This window comes from Panthera tigris, chromosome B4 (assembly GCF_018350195.1).
Source record: "Panthera tigris isolate Pti1 chromosome B4, P.tigris_Pti1_mat1.1, whole genome shotgun sequence".
Classification (NCBI taxonomy): domain Eukaryota; kingdom Metazoa; phylum Chordata; class Mammalia; order Carnivora; family Felidae; genus Panthera; species Panthera tigris.
This window is the reverse complement of record NC_056666.1, coordinates 102,711,898-102,734,814: the sequence shown is the minus strand read 5'-3', so window position 1 is coordinate 102,734,814 and position 22,917 is coordinate 102,711,898. Positions and strand designations below refer to the sequence as shown.

The 22,917-nt window shown below is 35.8% G+C and overlaps 1 protein-coding gene across 1 annotated transcript in view; it reads right to left on the bottom strand.

The window, feature by feature from the left end:
• Nucleotides 1-22,917, bottom strand: part of PTPRQ (protein tyrosine phosphatase receptor type Q) — a 199,313-nt gene that overhangs the window by 78,631 nt on the left and 97,765 nt on the right. The window contains exon 26 of the mRNA XM_042990863.1: nt 17,113-17,436. Coding sequence (XP_042846797.1) covers nt 17,113-17,436 — 324 coding nt within the window. The remainder of the gene's footprint in view (nt 1-17,112; nt 17,437-22,917) is intronic.

Sequence of the window (22,917 nt, the reverse complement as noted above, 5' to 3'; positions counted from 1 at the left end):
TTTCTGTGGGAAAATGCCAAACATATTCTTCCTACATGTATCTTTTCAGATCCCCGTGCAACATTGACTCTCTGAACAATGACTCAGAGATCTAGTCCATATGGCCTAAGGAGGCATCCAGGAGAGAGAGTGAAAAGGGGATGCTTCAGGATTCCGAGATGTGATGAGCTGTAAGGCGCTAATAATGATAACAGGATTGGGAACGTGATTTCTCTGGTAACTAATGTGGAGAGATCATGGAATCCCAGCACTAACACACCTGTATATTCTGAGATCTTCAGACTTTATTACTTTTAATTTTATGATCCTAGATTTCTGAAAAGTGCCTCAAATTGTAGCATAATTCATTTAGATAATTACACATAACAAATGAGAGCTGAGAGCTCTCCTGCCACCTGCATAATTGTTTTTGGATGCCCTAAGAGAATAACATATTTCATCTTTAAGAGTGGCAACCCTCTTTCTTTTCCAAGCTGGATATTCCTTAGAAATGTTATGCCCACCTTAACAAGTAGCAATGTAACAAACAGCATCCCTGAATCTCTTTATTCACAATGTTAAATGAGGAGTGGATAGGCTTCAGGGCAAGGTATACCATTACTGATCACTACTGCACACTTTCCTCATGGAGAAATCCGCTTTGAAAATGTTAGATGATTTGCAGGTTTTAATGACCTATCCTCTGCTTTTGACTCTGTGAAAGGGGATAAGCTAGAAGTACAAATTTATTAAGACAACCACTAATTAATAATTGTTTTTATTATTTAACATTTATTAATCTTCTTGCACAACCTGCCTTCCAGGTCTGTAAGAAGCATTGTGGAAAGGAGCAATTTACTCACAGCCAACAAATTTAAAGTATACCATTTTAAGAACATATTTTAGGTTCCTTTTCTCTTTATTTATTCCCAAATGTTTTGCTGGCTTTTGGATGAAATGTATACATTCATCCAACTAACAAATATCGATTGAGCACCTTCTGCATGCCAGACACTGGGAAGACACAAAGCCTATAAAAGTGATGGAAGTAATTGTGGACCTATCCATGTAGAGCTTCTAGAATGTAACGGCTATTCTTCACTGAAGAACTATTTATTGAACACCTACTACACGGCGGGCATTTTTGAAGTGCCAGTGATAGAGAAGAAAATCAAGGAGATGAAAGTTCATAGAACCTCTATTTTAGTGGAGGGAGACAAATGATATTTAAGTAAATTATATACCATGCTAAGAAATGATATTCACTATGATAAAAAATGAAGCAGGGTAATAAGAATGGGGATGATGATGGGAGTTACTTTTAAATATGGTGGTCAGGGTATGCCTCTCTAAGCAGGTTAACATTAAAACAAAGATTTGAAGGAGGTAAAGAAGCATGAGAATGTTTGAAGGAAGAGTGTCACAGACAAGAGTATAGCTAATGCTAAGTTGCTGAGGCAGGATTTTGCCTGGTGTGTTCTAGGAATAACAAGGACTCCAGTGATCCTGAAGCCAGGTCAGAATGAGAGTATGAGAGGAAATGGGGACAGGTTTGTGTAGGGCCTTTAAGACCAGTGCTAGGGTCTTTGTAAGAACTACTATCATGGACAAAAAGACAATGCCATCCTATATTTTCATAGTCTAAAGGAGCCCTATAGATTTTGACACTTGGTATCTAACTCATACCAGAAAGATGGGTCAAATTTAATTAGATCAAAAGAGGAAATATTATCTCCAGAATCGAATTCATATACCTCTATAAAGTATACCAATTCAATGGCTGTCACGACTAACCTTTAAACCAAACTCATTCTAGCAGGCAGGCAAGATGGTACATTATTGTTGCCCAGACAACACACACAGTTTACTGAGGATTTTCTGTGACTATGTGGATAGTAGCTTGTCTTTGGAAATGTTTCCAAGGAAATATGTCTACATCTCCTGTTTTTGGTAGTTTGGATCTTTTGGGTCTCGAGTGAGGACAGATCCAAAACCATTTCCCAAGGGAAACCTTGGCTAGTCTTGCAAGCTACAATGTCTGTAGACCAGCTCAGAAAGCAGTACTGAGGCCTTGCTTCAACTCTTGTCTTCCATAGTAAAATGTCAACCCTGCAATCGTTCCTTAAATACGAGTAATCAAACCCTCATCAGGGAGTGCCTGTTACTCCAAGCAGAGCTGAGAGGAAAATGACATTTAAAGAGCATTCATGGCACACACTAACCACTCACACTACTAAATATTTTAAGTTCTATACACTAATCAATAATTGTCAAAAGGCAAGATATTTAGCCCCTCACTGAGCTGTGCTTTAATGACACTTTTTGAACTTTTCCCAAAGATTTTATTTTTTCTCTTTTTAAAGAAATAATCACTCTAAACAGCATTTGTGTTTTCAGTAAATTTGATGAAATTGCCTGTTTTTTGTTATACAAGTGTTTCCAGTGTTGAATCCTGTGTGAAAAATTTCTCTTAGAATGTATTATATCAATTTGTATTCATGAAGGATTAGAATATAATGGGATAAGAACTCCTAAATCTGAACTAAAAAAATAAATAAATAAAAGTAAACACATACATAACTAAACTGACATAGGAACATACTATATAATATAATATGTAACTAATTACTTATTTCATCTATATAAAGCAATTAAAGATACTCATTTAATTCATAGGTAATTTAAGAGAAATAAATAGAAAACCAAATTGCTCGTCTGTTAAAAAACAACATCTAATTATTTTAATAGTGTCTCAAATATTATAGTGTACTTCTAAGCATATAATATTTTGAAATTTCTTTTAGGTAATATTCTTTTGGAAACTGTCAAAATTCCAAAAATACATAATAAAACATAACCAGTATTTTTTTTCTCTTTATTTCAGTGTGAAGTAAACTATTATTAGAGTCACATAAGGGAAAATGCAAAATTACAATTATAAACGTCAACCACAAAAACCAAGGAAGTTTAAATCCTAAAGGCATAGAGAGTTGAAAATATGCCACTTTAAAAGCTTAGCAATGTATAAGCATCTTTGGGAGACTTTGTTTGTCTCTCCATAAACTGTCACATTCTGATTTAGGATTGTTTGTGAAATGAATCTAGTCAGTAATGGGCCAAGATATCACTATACCCTTTCTCTTATAAATCACAGCAATTTACTCAGTAGGAATGATCTATCTTTATTCTCTCATTCCCCATAATCCAATCACTTCCTCTCATAAGCACTTTTCCCCTGGTTTTCACAATAATGCATTTTCTGTAACTAACAACCATAATTTCCTGATTATCATGCTTCTATCCTTGCACAGGAATGTGGGTCTTATGTGGGTCAGGGTCATCTTTCCCATCCATCTGTGTCCCCGTGCTAAGTGTGTCAGCTGAAAGGTGAGTCTGGATAGACCATCATTTTGGCTAGTACATATAAGAGTTTTAATGCCCCTAAGTCTATATGCCAGTTTGATTAAGAACCATATATTTTGGTATGTCTAATACTATTCTTTCAGAATAAGCACATTCAAAAACTTGTTAGAACTTTGCCTTTTGCAGATCCCTGAAAATTTAATGATGAAAAATGTTGTAGAAAATACTGTATAGTTTTTAGTGTGCCATGCTAGAGTGACTTTCCTAAAAGAATAAATATAAACAAAAGATTTGACAACTCACAAGACAGAAAATATAGAGCTCTCTACACATGTGATTTAAATTGTATATCATTTAAGTTCAGCTAAAAGTTTATTTTAAGGGCCTACCCTTCAGGGTATTTTGGTTTCAGGATTTGGTACAGTGGATCACCAGATTCCTACCTACCATCATCAATAAATGAGAGACTCCATTCTTCCTCAGCATATACAAGTATTAGCCCCTGGGACTGAGTTCGCTTTGACTTAGCACACCTGGAAAAATTAGCTTTAAGTTTTACATGTCTCTCAGGACTAGAGGAAATCTAATTGGATGGTTTAAGTAGATTCCTTACATTTTAAATAATTCAGCTCATCAAGGGACCTAAAGAAATTTAGCAATTAGATTGACTATATTTATGCAGGCCAAGAGCATCTCAGGGCATATCCTACTGGTTACAATACTACACTAATCAGCTGTCCTTTCTTGGTGTTTAATGTTTCTCTAAACTCTGGTGATCTCATTGTCTCCTATGGGACACTATGACTGGTGTATAAAATATCTCCTACCATTCCACAAGACCTTAATTTTGTTTTATAGTGAGATTTCCCAACAGCAAGATAGCATCACAAAGGCAAATATTATCAGCCTAAGAATCTGTCTAATCAGACTGTTTAATGAATACTGAGAATGATTCATGGATGCCCATAGTATTAGACCTCATTGAATGACCATTTTCTGTGATGTGTAATGAGTAATTTTCTGAGTCATTTCAATCTGGCTTAAGTTGAAAAAAAATACCAAATACATAAAACTCTCACTTCTAATACTAGCCAAACCAGTTAAGAATAAAAGTATTCTAATATTAGTACTATTGTTTTTAGGATCAGAAAATACATCTTTTTCTAGAATAGCATTACGTCTACAAAATAACTTTCTACAACAGTTCTCAAAATATGGTCTCATACAAGCAGCATCAATATTATCTGGGAAGTTGTTAGGAAAGTGCATTCTGCGGTCACACCCCAGACTTCACGGAATCAGAAGGCTGGATAGGGATTGAATTACTGCTTTTGTGATAGTTAAGGAAGCAGTGGAGGGTTTGGGATCTTGTGGTGATAGATGTGGAAATATGCATGCAGCCAACACACACTCCCCAAAGTGGTCTCCTCCTACCTTCCATTTATTCTGGAAAAACTATGAAGAGGTTTCTCCCTACTGTCACTCCCTCCCATTTCCAATGTGCCTAGAGTAATAACAGGCCATCGTGTTCCATAAGAACGTAAGAAAACATCATCAGTTCTACAGTAACTTGAAGCTCCGTGAAGGAACTGCTTGGAATAATTCAGATGAGGCTATCACCATGATGGAGGGTTGGGGCCAGGATAAATGTTCCTATTTCATCCTTCCCTTCATTGTATGCAGGTATAATCAGGGTAAAATAACTATCAGGTGTATCAGTAAAGAGACAAACTAAAAGTGTAAAGAAAAGTCCCATCCAATGTGTTTGGGAATAGAAATAGTTGCATTATACACTAGAAGCTTGTATAATATCTCCAGGTCTGTTTTAGTCCCAGTTGTCAAAGTTAATAATATCACATAGTGATAATCCTTAAAATTTCTTTTCACTGTCTTAGTGATTTTGCTGAAAAAGACATTGCATTTGCTTATGCAAATGAGATTTCAAAATATTTTTATTTACATTCTGGAAAACTTGCTTAAGGTTTGGCAAACTTTTTTTTGACATTAAATATGGAGTTGGAAGCTTTCGTAAACAGCTTAATTTTGTATGCCTACTATTATTTCCTTTAAATTATGATTTCACCTGAATATCTTTTCTTTGTAATCCTACTTAGCACCCCTCTGCTTCTTTTTTATGGTACTTTCATGTCATCAGGAGGCTTTACCCAAGTCCTAGTTAAGATCTAAGAGCACAGACTCTACCCTAGAAATAACTGAAATTCATGAATGAACCAATGTGTATAAAGTTCTTAGAACAGAACCAGCACAGAACAAACACTTGATAAGCTGTTGTCATTATTCTTAACCACCCAGCCAAGGGCTCTCAATTCAGTTACTGGGCCCAACCAAAAAGTGCCCTAAACTACTAGGTATAGCAATTATATGGTCTTTTCAGATTTGGGAGTTTTCCATAGTCAAATCAGAGTTCTCCCAACTTTCTTAGTAAATGTAGAAGAAAATGAAGCTGAATTTTTGTTGACCCAGGGCCTAGTATTGAGGCAGACCTGAACTGAGCTTAATGACTGAAAATCACAAAGAATTAAGCCTAACTTCACACTTCTTTCTGAACGAAGAGAAAAAAGATTCTCAGGAGAGTCCAAATAAATATAATTCAACATGAGATTTGAAGTTTGAGATGAGAAAGTCAGAGAATTCATTTGAATATTTGAAGGATAAAATACAGCTAGCTATACTTAGGGGAAAGATATTTTTTCTCAATTTTTTCTTGTGATAATGATTTAAAAAATAACTGATGATCTTTATAAAATCCTTTTATTTTTATTGATTTTGCTGAAAAACACATTCTATGTAGTTATGTAATTTCAAAATATTTTTATTTAAACTCTGAAAACTTGCTTAATAACCTACCAAAAGCCCTTCTGAGTTAAATATATAGTGGGATGTTCTATTAAATCCTTTAATTTTATATGCTCACTATTATGACCTTTAAATTATGATTTCACTCAAATATCCTTTCTTTGTAATCATACTTAGCAGCCCAAATTTAGATGTTATTCTCCTCTGTTTTCTTCACGGACTATCAATCTCTTATGATCCCACCTTACTATACAAATTCATTAACTTTAGTACCTCAGTTAATTGTTTAGATACTGTTACTGCTTCTAAAATAGGAATGCATTATTTTCCTTTATTGTTTGAAATATTTCTCAATTTATTAAATGCATATTTCTTTCCTACATGCAGTTATCATACTCCCTATATTAATAAAAGTTAAAATAAAAACAGTATCAGCAATATAAAATAGACTAGTTTTGTGAAATAAAAGAAGCTGAACATGTTAAACATGGACAGTAACTGGGAGAATTTTAATTTTGGCTATAACCATGCAAGTATTTGAAAGACAAGTTATAGACCAAAAAAAAAATTGAGGAAAGTAATTAATATGAACTACTTTGCAATGGAGATTTTGGACATTGAAAAACTTGCACATTAAGTCAAATGTCTTCCTTGAGTCCAAATGCCATATTCATTTAGTGTTAGATACTGAGTAGGCATGGAGGGTAGAAACATATATATATAACATAATCACCTAGTCATCTCTGCTTTTAAGGAGCTCAGAGTTCCACAAAAGAGAGAGAGAGAAACAATTATGAAGCAATATGTTCAATACTTTAGAAACAATTTTTAGATGTGTGAGTGGAAAGAGGAACTCATAGAAGGCTTTGTAAAAGAGATGTTTGGTGTGAAACCTAAAGAAAAGAAGCTGGTCTCCAAAAAGAAGACAGGATGGTAAGAAAGAATAGCAAAGATTCTGGAGCACAAAACAGATAGAGCAAGGCATGTATGGAGAATATAATGCAAAACCATAGATGATCTTACAGAGCATACTAAAAAGTATGATTTTTTACACAACAGTAAAATAGGAAACTATCAAAGATTTTAAGCAGAGGAATAACATGGTCAGATATGTATATTCCAAAGCTAGATTCAGGTAAAGGGTAGAGAAAATGGGACCAGAAAGACCATTTAGGTAACTTTTGTAATAATCTAGGAAATGATTTTTTTAAGTTTATTTGTTTACTTTGAGAGAGAGATGGAGGGAGAGAGAGAGAGGGAATCCTAAGCAGGTTCTGCACGGTTAGCACAGAGCCTGATGTGGGGCTCAACCTCATGAACTGTGAGATCATGACCCGAGCCAAAACCAAGAGTTAGACGCTTAACTGACTGAGCCACCCAGGCGTCCCTCTACGAAATGAATTTTAAGGGTTTCGATTTAGAGACTCTTAACAGAGAAAATCACATTTAAGAAATACTCAGGAAGTAAATTCAGTAAGACTCAGGTATGTACTTGGGAGTGAGGGATAGCTAGAAAGAATTAAGAATAATTCCTAGATGACTGGCTTGAACAATTAAGTGAACGATGGTACAATGCACTGAAACAGGGAACACACACGTAGGGAAGGTTTGCAGTGGGGCAGGGGCAATGGTAATAATGGGGTCTGACATGTGTGTGGAAGTAAGCAGTCATACCAGTAACTTCAACATAGGTCTAGAAGAGAGATGTCCTCTTGAACTACACATTTGAGAGTCTCAGGCAACTAACTGAGAAGACTTTCAACAGCATCTAACAATTTCACAGAAGTACAATCATCATGTCTAGAATAAATTATATCCATTTCCTCTAGTGTCAGCAGGTTAGAGCCATTCTAAAAATGCATTGTCACCAAATGGGCTTCTTTATGTCTTGCATTATATTTTCCCATTTATTCTTGGCTAACATCTCTTCTTGCCATTATGTAATTGCTTCTTTATAGAAGGGATAATACCTACCTTTGTTATGATAGCACTTATCACATTATAAGTACATTATACCATTTAGAATAAATTAAGGAAAATAATTGAATATATATTAACTCAGTAACCATTTCTTATTTTTTAAAATGTTAAGGAGTATTTTGCCCTCTATTTGGTTTTTCTTCTTTTTAGATCATAAAGTTGCATTCCTTGGAAGCCTCTTTGATGAAGCATGTTTTGTTGAATTTTTTTAACCTAACAGATGTTTGGGTAGTTAAAATTCCTCATGAGTATGGTATCCTGTGGTTTTCACAACCTAAGTGTTACCCCAGGAATTTTCCTTTTTTGCTGTCTTCCAGTCCTGGTGGTCTATAGGAGATGCACATTATGAGAGTCCCATTTCATTCCATACTAATTTCACACCCACACTCTTTTAAAGTTGTACATTTCCTCAGCATTATAAGTACTTATTGTGCACCATGGAGATATTTAACAGCTTTCCATTCATTCTACATTCCTCCCCCACACACAACTCAAATTGCTTTTGAGTATAAGGGTTAATCAGAAGAAAAAAAAAAGATGAGTAAAATTATCTGCAAGAGTTTAATGTTTCAAGTTAAATATTTCTGTCATTTGTAATTTTTGTGATTATGTTTGTATCTATACACACTCAGCATGAAGTAGAGAGTTATGGCTATTATACAGATGACTTAAGGAGAAAAGCAATTTGGCTTCAATTATCTAGATCAGAGTATGTGGGAGAAAGAAATATTAGCTTGAGTTGGCTGAATATTGTTTCCTTTATTCACTCCAGTTTACAGTGGTAGATTCAGATTCAGAAAGTAACCCAAGTTAATTCTCACTTTGCTTCCCGGATCTTCAATTTGGGTGCTCTTCTTTACAAGCTTAAAGAGACTTAATATTACATATTTTCTTATTCTATATGCCATTTTGGAACATTTTATATTTATCATTCAGACTGGGTGGTCTAGAGTTATTCAATTTTGAAAAAGTTGATAGCAAACTAGCCATTAATTTCTAGCTCCTTATCAAGAAACTCCAGGTTTTGATATGAGGTTTTATTACTAAGTGCTTGGGTGCAACTTGATGCCATTACAAATGACACATCTGAAATAGTGATTTATACTAATTTATATTGTTGTTTAGTCTTTCTTACAATTGAGAGAAATTACTCATTTTAATCATTTTATCTTCTTATACCCTATTATTAAAGAACGTAACACTTTTTAAAATAATGATATATAATACTAAAATTATTATTTTTTTCCATTCAGGTTACTTTTTATGTTTGCAAAATATCTTTAATGCTTTTCATCTTTAATGTTCAGAATAAATATCTAATCTTTACTTACTTTCTATCTTAAAAAAGCATTACTACTTTTCGAGATTTTTGTTGCTTGACTATTTTATTTTATTTTTACATCACATGTTAGTTCACCATATACATTATCTGGCAATAATACATGTAGTGTCTTTTGTCTTTCACATCAAATGTAATCTCAGATTATGTCTCCTGGGCTTAATAAAATTTTTCTTTCACTGTATAATTATGAAATTCAGATATGCGTGTATATAAATTCAATATATACACACACATTAAAATCAACTAAAATTCCTAGCTTTACCTACTTTCTTATCTCTAAGTATGTATGTATTTCTGTTTTCTAGTTAATTGGATTAGAAGTTATTTCTTTGCAAAATCAACAGTTTCAAAATAATGATATGTTTAATAAACCAACCCAAATTTGATTGTTCCATATTTTTCTTTATATATAAAATTTAGAAAAAATGTCTTCTTTATTCCTGAGACCAAAAAAGTAACTAACTCATTCTCATTCTCGTAACTTACCCAATTTCCTATTCGCACACACATATAGATATTCAGATGAAACGCTAGTAAGTTGGAAAATGCCAAGAAAAATCATGTTGTCACAAATTCTGAAATACATAAATCTTTTTACTTTTCTTTCTTTAAATTTTTTTAATGTTTATTTATTTTTGAGAGAGACAGAGGCAGAGACAGAGTGTGAGTGGGAGAGTGGGGGGGGGGGGAGGCGAGGGAGGCGGGGCCAGCAGAAGGAAAGGGAGACAGAATCCCAAGCAGGCTCCAGGCTCTGAGCAAGCTGTCAACACATAGCCTGCTGTGGGGCTCAAACTCACAAACCGCGAGATCATGGCCTGAGCCGAAGTTGGACACTTAACCAACTGAGCCACCCAGGAGCCCCTTTTTACTTTTCTTTCTTAATTACCATGGTAGAAAGGTGATTCTCTATGTATACTCTGGAATTAACATAGGGAAACTCTTTTATTCTATTGATAAACAACAGAGTAGAAAATCAGCTCTCAAGCATAAAGAAAAAGGTTAGAGAGGGAGGGAGCCAAAACATAAGAAACTCTTAAAAACTGAGAACAAACTAAGGGTTCATGGGGGGGTGGGAGGGAGGGGAGGGTGGGTGATGGGTATTGAGGAGGGCACCTGTTAGGATAAGCACTGGGTGTTGTATGGAAACCAATTTGACAATATATTTCATATTTAAAAAAAAAAGAGGAAGGGAATAGTAGTAGTATAGAAAACCTACTTATATATTGACAAACGTCTTCATACCTAAGTATTCTCTGATGGTGAATTCAAATTGTAGCAATGAGATAGTAGATCCAGAGGGAAGAAAAATACCGGATAAAAGACAAATTAGTACTCCATAGAGAGGCACTCTATGGATTAGTCATCAATTAAAGACCAGGAAGCTGGCATGAAGAAAAGCCATGATTACTCTCCACTGCATCAAGAACTAATCAACCAACCAACCAACGAACCACCAATGGCAAAGAAAGTCATCCTGGTAAAACTAGGAAAATAATGCTATTTAAAAAAAAAACAAAAAACCTCACACTGCTTGTGAAAAGTTTGCAATACTTTACCATTATTCTTTCAGACCAAAATGAGCAAAATGTACTAGTAGGAAATTGAAAATGACTAAATGCTAGTAAGTGGGTCATAGATATAAAAAGGGGGTAAGGAGGAGGGGGAACTAGGGTGGAAGTAATGATATTCAAATGGAAAAATTCCTAAATTTTCACATTAAGAATGTGGGATACTTTAAAACCTCAACTTTACCGTTTCATTTACCAGATTCTGAATAAATCATGCTAATCGTTATTCTATGCTAATTGAACATCTAGCCTTATATCTGGAGTGCTTGAGGAGATGATGCATGCGGAGAGCCCACTTGCTGGCTCACCGTAGCGCCCCAAAGCAGGTACTATCTGAGTGAGATGACTGTAAGGAGTAGGATGGGAATCCTCAGTGTTAGCAGATGCACAGGCACACCGTTTATTTTAACCAAAGGCTACAAATTAGCTTCCACGGGCCAGATCTGGGCTACTGATGTGCTTAGTTTGAACAACTAAATGCTTTTATATTAAAAAATAATTATCACAAGCAAGAAATGGAATGTTTTCACATTTAAAAAACCTAAATTTCCCATTTCTCTGAGAACATCAGAAGTCCTGATAGCACGGCCTGCTTATAGGACACTCATCAGACTTTAGACAGCACATTCTCTGTTAATTTGTCACAGCTTCCACCATTCCCAACTGCCTTATAACAGCCTGCTTCAATGACATGATAATATACATGGAGAACCCGATAGACTCCACCAAAAGTCTTCTAGAACTGATACATGAATTCAGCAAAGTCGCAGGATACAATATCAATGTACAGAAATCAGTTGCATTCTTATACACTAATAATGAAGCAACAGAAAGACAAATAAAGAAACTGATCCCATTTACAATTGCACCAAGAAGCATAAAATACCTAGGAATAAATCTAACCAAAGATGTACAAGATCTGTATGCTGAAAACTATAGAAAGCTTATGAAGGAAATTGAAGAAGATATAAAGAAATGGAAAAACATTCCGTGCTCATGGGTTGGAAGAATAAATATTGTTAAAATGTCAATACTACCCAAGGCTATCTACATATTCAATGCAATCCCAATCAAAATTGCACCAGCATTCTTCTCGAAACTAGAACAAGCAATCCTCAAATTCATATGGAACCACAAAAGTCCCCGAATAGCCAAAGTAATTTTGAAGAAGAGAACCAAAGCAGGAGGCATCACAATCCCAGACGTTAGCCTCTACTACAAAGCTGTAACCATCAAGATAGCATGGTATTGGCACAAAAACAGACACATAGACCAATGGAATAAAATAGAAACCCCAGAACTAGACCCGCAAACGTATGGCCAACTCATCTTTGACAAAGCAGGAAAGAACATCCAATGGAAAAAAAGACAGTCTCTTTAACAAATGGTGCTGGGAGAACTGGACAGCAACATGCAGAAGAATGAAACTAGACCACTTTCTTACACAATTCACAAAAATAAACTCAAAATGGATAAAGGACCTGAATGTGAGATAGGAAACCATCAAAACCTTAGAGGAGAAAGCAGGAAAAGACCTCTCTGACCTCAGCCGCAGCAATCTCTTACTTGACACATCCCCAAAGGCAAGGGTATTAAAGCAAAAATGAACTATTGGGACCTCATCAAGATAAAAAGCTTCTGCACAGCAAAGGAAACAATCAACAAAACTAAAAGGCAACCAACGGAATGGGAAAAGATATTTGCAAATGACATATCGGACAAAGGGCGAGTATCCAAAATCTATAAAGAGCTCACCAAACTCCACACCCAAAAAACAAATAATCCAGTGAAGAAATGGGCAGAAAACATGAATAGACACTTCTCTAAAGAAGACTTCCGGATGGCCAAGAGGCACATGAAAAGATGCTCAATGTCGCTCCTCATCAGGGAAATACAAATCAAAACCACACTCAGATATCACCTCACGCCAATCAGAGTGGCCAAAATGAACAAATCAGGAGACTATAGATGCTGGCGAGGATGTGGAGAAATGGGAACCCTCTTGCACTGTTGGTGGGAATGCAAATAGGTGCAGCCACTCTGGAAAACAGTGTGGAGGTTCCTCAAAAAATTAAAAATAGACCTACCCTATGACCCAGCAGTAGCACTGCTAGGAATTTACTCAAGGGATACAGGAGTACTGATGCATAGGGGCACTTGTACCCCAATGTTTATAGCAGCACTCTCAACAATGGCCAAATTGTGGAAAAAGCCTAAATGTCCATCAAATGATGAATGGATAAAGAAATTGTGGTTTATATACACAATGGAGTACTACGTGGCAATGAGAAAGAATGAAATATGGCCTTTTGTAGCAACGTGGATGGAACTGGAGAGTGTGGTGCTAAGTGAAATAAGCCATACAGAGAAAGACAGATACTATATGTTTTCACTCTTATGTGGATCCTGAGAAACTTAACAGAAACCCATGGGGGAGGGGAAGGAAAAAGAAAAGAAGTTAGAGTGGGAGAGAGTCAAAGCATAAGAGACTGTTAAAAACTGAGAACAAACTGAGGGTTATGGGGGGGTGGGAGGAAGGGAAGGGTAGGTGATGGGCATTGAAAAGGGCACCTTTTGGGATGAGCACTGGGTGTTGTATGGAAACCAATTTGACAATAAATTTCATATATTATAAAAAAAAATAACAGCCTGCTTCATTCATTATAGTACCCTTTCACTTAACTTCCAGTTGCCCTGGGACTTAAAGTTTTTTTTTTAATTTTTTTAATGTTTATTTATTTTTGAAAGAGAAAGAGAGAGAGAGAGAGAGAGAGAGAGAGACAGAGACAGAGACAGAGACAGAATGGTAGCAGGGGAGGGGCAGAGAGAGAGGGAGACATAGAACCTGAAGCAGGCTCCAGGCTCTGAGCTGTCAGCACAGAGCCTGATGTGGGGCTCGGACTCACAAACTGGAGATCATGACCTGAGCTGAAGTCCATCGCCTAACCGACTGAGCCACCCAGTTGCCCTTCTGGGACTTTAAAGTTTATTCATTCATTCAATGTATCATTTTTTAATCAAATCTTCATGTGTGATTTTTATTTATTCCTATTGGCTGATGAAACTAAAACTCCTACTTTACCTACTTTCTTATCTCTAAGCATGTATTTCTTTCTGTTTTCTAGTTAATTGGATTAGAATAGTTACTCCTTCTCAAAATCAATAGGTTCAAAATAACCATATTTATTCAATAAACCCAACCCAAATTTGATTGTTCCATAGTTTTCTTCTCTGTGTTATGGCACCATCATGCTCAGTATCACCTGAACTGGAAGACAGTTCATTCTCCCCTTCCCACTTCAGCTTATTAAATGAAGTTTCACTCACTTAGAAAATATTTACAGAGTACCTACTCTTACCAGGAACCATTCTCTAGGCAATAGAAATAGCAATGGTCAAGACAGATTCTAAAAACAAACAAATAAAAATAAAAAAGCTATTGCATAATTATAAATGCTCATTAAGGTAAGATGGCATTCTAGAAAAATACTGCAAGGCTATTTTAAATTGGGTGGTCAGAGAAATCCATTTTGGGCAGGAATCATTTAAGTAGAGGTATACATTATGAAAAGCTGCTCATGTGAAGATGGAAGTAAAAGAGCATTCCAGTCAAAAGGAAGAAGGGGTGCAGAGGCCCAAGTTCTGGGAGTCAAGTGCAATTAAGCAACAGAAAAAGTAAATGGTGAGTATAGTGAGGGGAAAGTAGTTACAGATGAGGTTAGAGGGTTAAGTAAGAGCTAGGTCATGTAGGGCTTTGTTAATCGTGTTAAGAAATTTGAATTTTCTTCTAAAGTAATGGAAATTCTTTGAATGGCTTTAAACAAAGAGGTGACATCATCTGATTTAGGTTTAAAAAGATGGGCCTAAAAGCTCAGGAAGTCAGTAAGAGGTCAATGCAGTGGTAGTAGTAACAAGGACAGGACTGGTATTATAGCAATGCAAATGAAGGGATGTATTTAGATGGCACAGTTGAAATAAATCATTGGCAGAGTTGAGGAGGAACAGAATTCTGCCTAGATTTTCATTTTCTGCAACCAGATGAGTAATGGTGAACTTTACTGAAACAGGGAAGTTTGGAGGATGAAAGGTTTAGTGTTTAGACCACATTAACTTTCAGAGTTATATTTGACACACATGCCCAATGATGTCAATTGACCAGGTACATATACTGATCTGGGTTCTAGGGAGGAGTCAGAGCTGGAAATAGATATTTGAGAATAAGACTTTAAAGCCATAGGACAGGATAAGGTTACTTGAAGGTCAGATCTCCTAAGGGTTGTGTATTGAAACAGAAAAAGGTCAAATATAGATATATGGGCTCTCCAACACTTAGAGTTAAAAAAAGAATGAGCAAAGAAGACTGAAAAGAGTTACTAGCGAAGATAGGAGAAAAACCAGAAGAGAGGATACTATAGAACCCAAGTCAAAGTGCTACAAGGAGCAGAAGCTGGAAAATTGTGTTGAAGGCTGAATCACGTGGATTCTATCTCAAATGTTGTGTTGCATTAACAAATATTGATTGGAATTTTATGCAAACATTATGCCAGGTACTCCTGGGAAGAGTAACAAGAGGCACAATCAGGGACCTAAAAATAAAACTTCTAGATCAAAGTTTATTTCTCTATCTATAAAGATCTACAACAGCATCTATTTATCACTGACAATCTGTGTGTGTGTGTGTGTGTGTGTGTGTTTGCACGTGTGTATGTTACTCTACCTATAGGTATCAAAAACTTTTAGGAAAATGTGATTTGGATTTGAAAGGAATCATCTAGTAACAGTCTTGATCAAGAGAGAAGAATGATAACTTAAGGTCCCTATTTGGATGGCTTATGTGGGATGGTGTTGAGATGGGCGACCCGGCCAACTTGAAATTTCCTATGAATATCTTGGGGTGGAAGTGGCATTTCAGATTGTGCAGCCATTCCTGAGCTCTGACTTGCAGGACTTGATTTATAATTTATTTGTTTTTTTATGGAAGACATTACAATTCTATGTAGATAGTGTTCAGGATAAATAATAGACATTTATTTACTTACTAATGGGTAATCATATTATCTAACCAAGTAATCAGTTAGTTTTAAAATATAAAACTAAAGTAGCAAGAGCATCTTACCTATACTTTGAGTGATTTCTATGGAAAAGCATGTAAAGAGATTTTTCTTGAATACAAAAGTCCTGAAAGATAGGTAGATGGCAGAATAATTTTGAAAAATTATTATGTGTTTTTTCTTTGTATTTTTTCCTTCCCCATATCTCAAGCTAGGAGTTGCACTCTTGGTATTTCCTTCCTCAGAATTTTATTAGGTAAAAAGCACAAGCTGAAAAGCTGCTTGCTGAGAGATCTGTCTCAGCTATTGCAAGAGTGTGTGTGTGTGTGTGTGTGTGTGTGTGTGTGTGTGTGTGTGCGCGCACGTGCGCCTAAAGTCACTGAAAAGGTTGTAAAGTCTGGCTTAAAAGCAGCAAAGCATCTATACATGAAGTGAAAAGGTAGGCATGGACTAAGGGTGCTCAGTGGCAATCAGTATAGCCTAATAATACTACAAGAGAGGCACATAATGCTTTATTGCAAGAGAAGACTCTAGGACCTCGGTACAACTCTGAAAGTCTGAGAAAAGCCCTAACAAATAATGTTTGAAATTGAATTTCCCATTGGGATTCAATTAAATTAAAAACAAATGGTACTATGTGCATTAGTGTATACACTAATTCAGTTATTCTCATGTTCAGCGATTTTATACACAACTGTATTAAGTAGAAATCATTAACAGATATCAATGTGTGTGTATATGTATTTATTTATAAGTGTGTAATACTTATTTCTTTTGCATAGAAGCCATTAAAATTCCGTGTAGATAGTGTTCAGGATAAGCACCAGAAATTTATTTAGCTAATTATGATTAATGCTGTCTAAGCAAGTAGGCTAACTAGTTAGTTTTAAAAATAAAATTAAAGTTGCAAGAGCAATTATTACATATACTTTGAGTGATTTTTGTGGAAAATCATTCAAAGAGCTTTTTCTTGAATGCAGAAGTATAAATACACATACAAGATAATACTTACGGCCAGGCAGGGTTTGTGTAGATATCCAATTTGAAGCATTGCCATAACCAGCATTGGTGCTGGCAGCCACTTGGAATCTGTACCATCTAAATTTCTTTAATCCATACACTGTCTCTTCAGTTAGGTTAGCTTCATAAAGGTATTGGGTTTTTTGATACTCAACACATTCTTCAGAATCCCATTCTATGCATTTCTGAGCCCGCAACTGAGTGGTGATCTTGTAATTTTGGAAGTAGCCAAGAATAGAGTCAGGTCTCATCCATGTTAATGTTGCACTAGTTGATTGAACATTAGAAAAAGCAATATTTGTGGGTACACTGGGGACTAAAAATTAAGGGAGAAAAATTGAAAACAATTAGAATTACCAAAAATTTTCTAAATGGAAGGAAGAAATGGATTAAAAAATATGTCCCTATTATGCACCTAGTGGCAATCTCTTATTACAACTGCCCTTAGATTAGTATCACCACATTTAATGAGCAGAACCTTAAGGTGATGCTTCAGAGACTGCTGGTTCAAACGGTAGAGGGCAAAACAACTGTGATTTTATCAATTCCCAATTTTGCTCCCAAATTCACTCATAAGAATCTTATATAAACTTACTTTGGCTTCATATATAAGTACTGGTACAAAAGAAAACTATATGCTCATTTAAACTTATGTACTTCCCTGGGTACGGTCTGAGTTTTAATATTCAGTTCCCAAGAAAAACATACTCATATTTAAATGTCTATATAGACACAATTACATCTTATACATAGTAAATGCTGAATATAAAATAATTCTAAATAAACAATATTATTAACTTAATTGATTTATTTAATTAGCTGATTTTTATTTTATCTTGCATATATCTAAAACTGACAAAATCTTTTCTAGAATATCATCCAGAAGACTAATGTTAATACACAGACTATGGGGCACCTGGGTGGCTCAGTCGGTTGAGCATCAGACTTCTGTTCAGGCCATGATTTCACAGTTCGTGAGTTTGAGCCCCATGTAGGGCTCTGTGCTGGCAGCTCAGAGCTTGGAGCCTGTTTTGGATTCTGTGTCTCCCTCTCTGTCTGACCCTCCCCTGCTCATGTTCTGTCTCTCTCTCTCTCTTTCTCTCTCTCTCAAAAATAAACGTTAAAAAAATTTAAACAATACACAGACTAAGGTATCTGTATATTACCCACAATCACATAGTCCTACTTGGAGTCACTTAATAGATTTCATATTAACCACTGGTTTGCTATATACATATCATGTGTCAGGCTCTGAGCCTGGTGTTAAGGATTCAATATACATAAGGCTTATGTCTTATTTTCAAGAAATAGCCATTTATTGAATTAGTAATAATACAAGCATGTTATGGTTAGGAATACGAAAGAACAATGCACTACGTGGTATAAGCACTTTCTTCAGCCATGCCTTTACCTGTGTGTGTGTACAACGGTTTTTGCTTAGAAGGCTGAGATAGAATGATACCAAGTGACTTGTGTGAAAATTATATAATTCACAAAAGCTGTATAACAATAGTCACATTTAAAAATAAGAAAATGATGAGTTAGAAAACCCATTCATTCCTAAACATCATATGTTTTTTTTAAGTTTATTTACTTATTTTGAAAGAAAGCGGGGAGAGTGCAAAAATGGGGGAGGCGGGAAGGGAGAGGGCGACAGAGAATCCCAACCAGGCTCCGCTTTGTCAGTGCAGAGACTGATATGCAGCCAGAACTCAGGAACTGCAAGATCATAACGTGAGCCAAAGTCAGATGCTTAACTGACTGAGCCACCCAGGTGACCCCTAAACATATCATATTAATTCAGGATTCAATAAATATCTAACGAGCACCTAATTTGTGTCAAGTGCTTAACAGCATTTACACAATAAAAGTATAAGTAAATATTGTATATAATATTTTAGATGATGATTGCTGTTATGGGGAGAAATAAGGAAGAAATAAGAAAGAGAGAGAGATGATCTAGGGATATTGAAATTTTTAATTGAGTAGTCAGAGAAGACGTGAAGTTCTAATCTAAGCTCTTTAGATTAGAAGGCATGAAGTTCCTGATGAAGGCTTGGGGAAAACCATGGGAATATTTGAAAAAAGGACATTCCCTGCAGGGGAAAATGCATGATTATAGGCACTAAGTTGGAGCTATGCCTGGTATATTTGGAGAATAACAAGGAGGCCAGTGTGGCTAGAAGGAGTTGCAGTCTAAGAGGAAATAATGAAGGCTAGATTGTGTATGACATTGTAGGACATTGTTAATGACTTTCATTTGAGCAGAGGAATGACAGGCTCTAACATGTTTTCATGGAATTGCACCAGTCACTGTGCAGAGCATAGACTGAAGGGAGATAAGGGTGAAAACAGGGAGAGCAATTAGTAGGCTGTTGCAATGTCAACACAACAGATCATGATGGTCTGACCCAGATTGCAGCAGCAGAAATGAACAGCTTTCAGAGCTGAACATCATTTGAAAGGGAGCTGACAGGATTTGCTGATGCATGACATGTGAGGTGGAAGGGAAAGAGAGAGTAGAGGAATGCCCTATGGTCTCCGGATTGAGCAAACAGAAAGATGAAGTCATTATTAACCAAGCTGGAAAGAGTAAGCTTTGGGGAGAGAGATTAAGAATTTATTTTGAGCATGTTAACTTTGAAATGCCTAGCAGATACCCAGAAAGAGATGTCAAATAGTAGATGGATACATTAGTCTGGAGTTCTGTAGAAAGGCCTTAACTCCAGTTAAAAATTTTAATTTCCTCTTAAATTTTTATTGAATTATCTATAGATCTATTGCTTATATATTTGCCTAAATCTGGAAGAGAAGACAAAGTCTAATGCAATGGAAAACAAGAAGTAGATAACTTAAAGCCATATGATTAGATTAAATTACTCTATTTTCCAATACTAATAGTTATCATTGAATCTTACTGTATTTAATTAAACATTAACCTTCAAAGTAGCATTACAAACAGAATACTTGATATGCTACCTACAACACACCCCTCTTCTATTTTTAGTTATGCAGAAAAGCAACTAGAGAAAAAGTTATTTTTAAGGAAAATATACCTTATAGAGGAATCAGTTTTAGATCTGATTAAAAAATAGAATTTCCAGGGGCACCTGGGTAACTCAGTTGGTTAAGCGTCTGACTTTGGCTCAGGTCATGATCTCATGGTTTGTGTGTTTGAGCCCTCTGTCGGGTTCTGTGCTGACAGCTCAGAGCCTGGAGCCTGCTTCTGATTCTGTGTCTCCCTCTCTCTCTGCCCCTTCCCTGTTTGCTCTCTCTCTCTCTCAAAAATAAACATTAAAAAAATTTTTTAATTGAATTTCTATAAAAGGTAGAACTTCCATAATTTACTTAAATCTCGTAGCCACTAAATTTGAACTCAGACCACCTGAAGAGAAAACAAATTTAGACATATGGGTGATTTGAGGGTTCAGGAAAGTTTTAAGTGAAAAGGTGGCATGTGAGATAGAATTTCACTGATTATAAAGGTAGAGACTTAGAAGAGGGGGTAATGTGATCTAAGTCAAGTTCAACTATAGTTTATAATTCATATTGGCAATTACAAACAGAAAGGCTGTACAATAACTGGGGAACATACTGTGTTAGAAGGACTTACAGTTTGTCAGGCAATGGAAAGCTATCAAGGTGCCAGAGTGAGATGTTCAGAAATACATTTTATCAAGTCTTGTCTGGTAATTACACAACAGGAGAAGGGACAAATTTATAGACCACTGGATGTGTTCAGGACAAAGAAGATAGTAGCAATAAGAAATAAATACATTTTTAGATCTATTTTGGTGGTTGAATTCATGGAACAGGCAAATGAATCAAAATATGACAGGGTTAGAATTTGATGGAAGTTTAGAGATGATCCTGGTCAATTTGGCTTTTTATGTCTGACCTTTAGGTAGGCAGATGTCCCCCAAGATTCCTGGCCCTTGTATACTCCCCTCCGTTCAGTTTTTCAACCAAGCACTGCTATAGGTGCTGATATGGAAAAGTTTTTTCAGCTGTAATTAAGAAACCAAATCAGTTAAGGAATATACTTGTGATAAGCCCTGGGTGTTGTATGGAAATGTTGAATTATTATAGTGTACACCTGAAGCCAGTATTACACTGTTAACTGAAATTTAAATGAAAACTTTTAAAAAATAAAAAATAAACAAAAGAGGCAGAGATTATCCAGTAGACCTGATTTTATAGCATGAGTCCTTTAAAAGCAGAGAGTTTTCTTTGGCTCATTACAGAGGAAGTAACATATTCTAGACAAGAGATATATTCAATGTACAAAAATTTATCCATTGCTGGTTTTGAAGAAGAGGGCCATATGGTAAAGAATCTAGGACTATCTCTAGAAATTAAGAGCAACCTCTTGGCTATGAGCCAGCCAGGAAATGGGAATCTGAGATCTACAACTGTAAGAAACCAAATTCTGCCACAAACTTGTGAGCTTAGAAGAGGATTGAGCTCCACATGAGAATACAGCTGAATGACACCTTGATTTCAGCTTGTGAATCTCTGGGTAAGGAATCCAGGCATAACATAGCCAAACTTCTGACCAACAGAACTGTGTAATAAGCAATAAGTGTTGTTTTAAACCACTAAATTTGTGATAACTTGTGACATGACAATAGAATACTAATACAATTTCCTCCTTTAAAATGACCAACTTCTACTTTTCTGGCCTCTGCTTAAATATGTAGAGCAAAAGGAAACTCAAAATCTTGAGGGGCTTCTTTTAAAATTTATTTCCAGATACCTCTATTAGTTTGTCCTTTGTTGGGTTTTTAAAATGTTTTTATTTATTTATTTGAGGAGAAGAGGGGGCAGAAAGAGAGGGAGAGAGAGAATCCTAAGCAGGCTCTGTGCTGCCAGTGCAGAGCCCAATGTGGGGCTTGATCTCATGAACTATGAGATCATGACCTGAGCTGAAACCAAGAGTCAAACATTTAACCTACTGAGTCACCCAGGTGCCCCTGTACCTCATTGTTTTGAACTGATAGTCACCCTCCTATAAATATTAATTCTACTCTGAAAACCCACCTTCAATAGGCCTAATCCTTTTTTATTTTTTTAATTTTTTTAAAAATTTTATTTTAGAGACAAGGAGAGGAACACACACACACACACACACACACACAGAGAGAGAGAGAGAGAGAGAGAGAGAGAGAGAGAGAGAGAGAGAAAATGAATCTTAAGCAGGCTTCATACTCAGTGCATAGCCTGATGTGAGACTGGATCCCACAACTCTGGGATCATGATCTAAGCCAAAATCAAGAACCATATGCTCAACCAACTGAGCCACCCAGGTGCCCTCTAATCCTCTTTTCATTGCCACTTCGTTCCAACATGTACACCAAAGATCTAGAAAGGTTTTGATTCTACATTCATATCAATAAAAACAATTAATTACTCCAAAACGTGTATGCTTATTATTTATTATATACACATGCAAATATCAATCTACATACTAGATTGTGTCTCTGAAGGTCTAGAGTAATGCTTGCAACAAAACAGGCACTCAATAAATATTTTTTTAATGTATGAACAAATGAGTAAGAGAACAGGAGATTTGATTTAGATAAATGGTCAGGAAAGGCTTTAATTTAATTAGATAACAAAGATGTAGCTTCCTAGGTGAAAACATCAGGATGTGTTAAGATTCTGAGGGAAAAGAGAGTAGTTTTTAGGAACCCTTAAGAAACATATCTGAGTCCACAAGGACATGGATAAAGGTAGGAAGCTGGAGATATAAGCCAGAATCAGATAATGTTGAGCCTTCTGAACTGGATTCAAGATT